Source organism: Musca autumnalis, unplaced genomic scaffold (genome assembly GCF_047663935.1).
Source record: "Musca autumnalis isolate F117 unplaced genomic scaffold, ASM4766393v1 scaffold_1, whole genome shotgun sequence".
Taxonomy (NCBI): Eukaryota; Metazoa; Arthropoda; class Insecta; order Diptera; family Muscidae; genus Musca; species Musca autumnalis.
In genome coordinates, this window is record NW_027411644.1 from 34082674 (window position 1) to 34088444 (window position 5771).

The 5771-nt window shown below is 35.3% G+C and overlaps 1 protein-coding gene across 1 annotated transcript; it reads left to right on the plus strand.

The window, feature by feature from the left end:
• Positions 1 to 3608: 3608 nt before the first annotated feature.
• Positions 3609 to 5771, plus strand: brv3 (brivido-3). Its single transcript, XM_073963237.1, has one exon. It carries the CDS (start codon positions 3609 to 3611, stop codon positions 5769 to 5771), a length of 2163 nt encoding a protein of 720 aa, XP_073819338.1.

The following is a 5771-nucleotide window of genomic DNA, read 5'->3' on the forward strand; positions in this document are numbered from 1 at the left end:
CTGAAACTCTAAAATGCTTACTTAATGTTGTTTCAGCGGTATTTTGCATAATATCTTTTATAACACGTATTTCAAACACAGTTCACACCAACAGTTTATTCTCGCATTTCGGATTTCACTACATTATTGACATTTTTATTAAATCGTCGTTACATTCCAGAGAATATTTTTTTTATTTATTTGAGGCAATAAATGTAGTTTTTCGAGTTCATTATTTTTCCAAATATTTTATTCTTGTCCTTATCTACAAATTTGCTTCAGAGGTCAGAAGAAGATTCGCAATATTTAACCATGTTTAGATGGGGTCATAAAATCCGAGCTGGATCTGAAACAACAAAACCCAAATAGGGTGTCTTGTCTGTACTTTCAAAAAATCCTCAGATCGAATTGTTTGCACAAGATCACCTTAAAAATTTTGCACAGTGTAATCGTCAAACAAATGTCGAAAAATCAGTTCTACCATATTTTACCCGAAGAAATTTGTCTGGTAGCCTGTGGTAGAAGAGAAAGGTATCTCTGCTTTCTCTCTTCTCTCTCTTAAAAAATGCTTCCAGTTTTACCACTTTTTGGGGTTACGCTTTGCGGGTTAAAAATGGTAACGAATGGTAAATATGGTAACCTCGGGTAAGTAAAGGAACACAACTGTCAATTCCATTACATGAAGGTTAACCCGGCAAAAAACTGTAAAATGGCGTTTGCATTAGAGTATTTTGCCGGGATAACCTTCTTTATGAGGATTGACGTTTACGCTATGGAATTGGCATTTGAAAACCAGTGGTTTTCTTAAATCCGATTTAGTACAAACCGGGTATTTGTTGTTGTTCGAAGTCAAATTATAAAGGAGAACTACGGCGGAATTGCAAAGAGGCTCTGGCATTGCTTTGTAATTTGACATTTGGAAAGCGAACAAGTCCTTAGTGTAAAGGTGGCGTAAGAGCATGTTTATAGTTGTGTCTTTTTACTTTTTCAGTAATAATTATTCAGTAATACCCCGTTTATATATAACCGGATTTAACAAACCGACTGGGTTTTAAATGTCAATTCCTTTGCTTATATTTCAAACAAATCCTCTCAAAGAAGGTTAACCCTGCAAAAAGCTCTAATATAAACAGCATATAACTTCTTTTCAGAGAGTAATACTATGTTTACATTTACGAAATCCACTTGATTTCAACTGTCAATTCCATTGCTCAAACGTCAAATGAAATCCAATCGATTTCAGATGAGTTTTCAGTTCACGTATACACAAAGGAATTGACAGATGAAATCGAGTCGATTTGTAGCAGCCGCATATATTAGCAGCCATGATATTTTATTATTTTAATAATTATTAAGGATTAAATGTGAATGTTTGTTTTTTTATAATTCATTTCGATTATTTGCATTGTGTAACTATTTTTGACACTAACTGTAAATGTTATTCACTCTTTACTTGAGACAAATCATCACTCAGAAATATTGTTTGTTTTCATTGTTACTCAAAAGAGTTATCGTTTAATTACTCAATCAAGTACCCAAATTAATACTCAATATCATTTAAAATTCCTATTTTAAATACTCTCTCTCTCTTGTCAATTATTGCTTATCACTCATTATGATTATTTCGTACTCATGTTCTTTCCTATATAAGGCAGAACAATGTTTTATTTTATGTCATTCCTGATTATCTTTTGACAAATAAAGAACTATTTAAAATTTAAGCGGATTGTTTGTTTTCTTTACTACCCCTCAGCGAATAGATATTGAAAGATTATCCGACTTAGACGTTGATCGTCCGGTTGGGATTTCTTTGAACAAAGGCAATTTATTGTATTATACCAAGGATTTTGAACCAGCTTTGACGTTAATCGTCTGGCCTAGGCTCGAATTCAAACTATAATACAATTTATTGTATAAAATATTCCTGAGAAGGGTTTGGAACAAGTCCCCTTCTACAGATTTCGTAATGTAAACATAGTCTAAGAGAGATTTTAATCTTTGATACGAAAATAGAGAAAGAAGTAAAAAGACAGCATTTAGTCCGTGTTTAGACACACGGGAAAGTAAATTCAGTTTTTAGGCAATAGGGGGTAGGAAAGAGTATTGAGGAGCTCTTTCCTCTCCGCTCTCTCCCAAAAACTCAATTTACTTTCCCGAGAAATTTGTGTGTCTAAACACAGACTTAGTAAACTTTAGCAAGGTAATAGCTGATAACCAAACAAAAACATTGGCGCCAATAAAAAACAAAAAATTATTAATATATTAATAAAATAATCAATAAATATAGCTGAATCGTAATATTTATAGTATTTTTCCACAAAAATAAGGTAAACATTGAGCAGCTGACCATTAGCAGATGATTAAAAAACAGCTGATCGAACTTGCTAAATGTTGCTGGGAAAAATTCTTTCAGCAACTTTTAGCAATTTCTCGGCAAACAACTGTCAAAATTGTTCTCTCACTTCGCTCTCTTTTACTGAACTTTTGTGTAAAAAGACAGCATTTAGTAACATTTCGTAAAAATTATTACAAATTATCACGTAAAAAGACACAGCTTATATTAAACAGAGTTTAGTAAGTCCCAATTTACATTAGGCGAGTTTACTTGCGGCAATTGTCAGTTTGTAGGTGAGAGAGGGTGCTGAGAGGCAAAGGGTTACCATATGTCTCACCTCTCTCTCCAAAAAAATGACAATTGCCGCAAGTAAACTCGCCCAATGTAAATTGGGACTAAAACTCGTCATTTAAATTTTCAATTGCATTGAATACATATGTTCTTTAGTCCCGGGCCACACTAGAGTAATTTCACTGAAATTTTAACATGAAATTATCTCTAGATCGAGTTCCATAGTAGAGTAAAATCATGAAATTGCTGTAATGGGGAATTCGGCCTAAGAACACCTAATTTCATGAATTTTTTTAAAGAATTTTACTCTAGTGTGGACCGGGACTTACAGCCTGTTTCTGTATGTCGAAAGAAGAATGTGTGCGAATGAAACCCGCCCAAACTTTAGTTTTCGAAATAATTTTACTTTTGCTTTGCTTCAAAACAAAAAACAAATTTGAAAAACACACACGAGTTTGGGCTTGTTTCATTCGCACACATTCTTCTTTCGACATACAGAAACTGGCTGTTAGACTACAGTGTAAATTTATCCTAATGGACCAAATTCATAAGGTCCGTTGTGAGACGCGTTGCGTGTTCAAAACAACAACCATATGAAAAATGTGTAAGTGATGCCAAGTTTGTTCTTGAAGTTTTCAAGTGGTTGTTGGAACGCAAGGCTCAACGCGCCGTATGTGCAGCGGCCTTAAGAGTATATCTATTACTCCTATAGTTGTATTTGTATATGTAATTATCACCCGATGATTTTTGTAGACAATTGTGTCTTGTGATATTTTTTATTGTGACCCATGGCACAATTACCCAGGTAGTGGCATTGAATATGTTATGTCAAAACTTTCTTTATGTTGTTGGGGAAATTACAACAAAAATAATTTTTTATAAAGGGATTTGACTTTTCATATTCGATCAGCTGGTGTGATACCACTACCTGGTAGTTCTGTCATGTTGTGACCCTAGTTGGTTGTTTCTCCCAAACAAAATTGTTATTGAGACATCTGTCATAATGAGGAATCCTAAAAAATCTCTGAAATATAGCTTCTTTTTAAGCATCGGTATCATTTTCATCTCCCTAATATGCATGGTACAATTCTCAGGATTTCGTCATGAATCGAAGAAATTTAAGCAAATGTTGGTGACTACGGCGATTGTCATAATTCTACGTTATATTCTATGGGAACATATCGAGGCTATTGCCACAGCTTTATTCAATACAAAAGTAAAGCAAGATTCCCATCTAGCGGATCACTTATCATATGGAAATGAACAATTTCTCAATCCTCATCCTTTGGAATATTTAAAATTGCGCCTAGAAAGTGCGAAAGCAGATTTATATTTATCCAACAAACACAAGAATGAGGAACTGAATGTTAAATACTTGCAACTGACCAAGGATCTGTGGTTATTTGGCAAGTACTTTTTTCTACTTCTCCTGATGGTGGTATTCTCCCGGAATTCTTATGGTTATTATAACACCAAGTTAATGCGAACTGTGTTTGTAGAAAATCGACTTGGTCCCTTTGGTTTGCGGCAAATGCAAAGAATTGAAGACCTCTATGAAGTGGTAAATGCCACAATGTCCCGTTCTCTTTGTCAAGGTGTGGATTATGGCGGAAAACCTTTGCCAGAATATGGCTGGATGGATTTTGAAATTGCAAAACTGGTGGGTGTGGTGCGGCTGCAACAAATACGTGTTCATGATAAGAGTAATGGCATGAAGGTGTTAAATATTGACCACTCCAACTATTTGCCTCAATGGAAAACTCCGAACAGAACCTATCATTATACAGATAAATTTTGGAGAATTTATTATCCATGGCTCGCGAAGAATTATGAAGGTTTGGGCAGCTGGTTATTGTCCATTGGACATGTGGGCTCTTTGTACAGCTATGAGCAGCATAATCCCTATGAAACCGTGTTAACACGAGATGCTAGAAATAATCAAAAGATTTTAAAATTCTTGAAAGAAAACTCCTGGTTGGATTCAAGGACAGCTGCAGTCCTCATCGATTTTACGCTTTACAATGTTGATGCAAACATGTTTAGTTTAATATCCTTGATGGTGGAACAGACCCCATTTGGTGGAGTTGTGTGGCATTTGGACATCCAATCAGCGATTTTGTTGACAAGTTTAGATAGCATAACTATTTGGTGGTGGTTATTAATAATAATTTACATCCTGCAGCTAATGGAGTTTACCAAAGTCCTTATTTCCAAATGGTGGTGGCTGAAGAGTGGAGTCTTTTTTAAATCTCCCTGGAATTGTGTGGATTTAGTTTTGGTCCTCCTGAACATAGTGATTGCTTTGCTACTCATCACAAGAGAATCTTTGGTGAAACATTTGCTAATTACTTTGGAATCGTCCCATAAACTGGACTTTATCGATTTCCGCATTGCCAACTTGTTTGATTACATGGGCACTATAGCTATGGGATTTCTGGTGTCACTCACAACCTTACGTTTGTGGAAAATTCTACAATTTGCCAGTGTTTTTCGTTTGTTCACCCGTACTCTATACTCGGCAGCTGGAAGTCTGCTGACCACTCTGGTTGGCATACACATTTTCCTCTTTGCCATTGGTTTTGCGGCGGAAATTGTTAATGGCAGCCAGGCGGAAGTATTTTCTCGTTATCTCAAAAGTTTATCATCAATTATGAGTTTCTCTTTCGGTTTCAACTCCCACACTCGTCCTGAAGACCTCTCACATGGTGGCAGTGTGCTGGGTTTTATCCTTTACCTTATTCTAATGTTTGTGGTTGCCATATTTTTAATCAACTTATTTATTACCATAATTTGTGATCATTTTGCTGCAGCTCGATCTGAGCGGGATAATCAGCCGCCGAATCTTTTGTCATATTGGGATTTTCTGCAAATGGAATTTGGAGGTTATGTAAGATTTTTAAAATATTTTAAGACAAAGAAGAGAAAATCAAGTTCCCTTAAAGAAGATTTTGAGAAGAAGTTGCAGAAGTTAGAAGAGAAATATGAAATGGCGAAAGAATCGCCTGGGAAAGTGGATGGTAATTATGCAGCTGATATATTGAGGGTTCAACGTCTTCACAATGTGGTTAACATTTTGAAATTACAATTGGAAATATTGGATCGTAAACTTAATGCCTCTTATTTCGAATGGGAATCTGATGAAGAAGTGGAAGAAAGAAGAAAATAA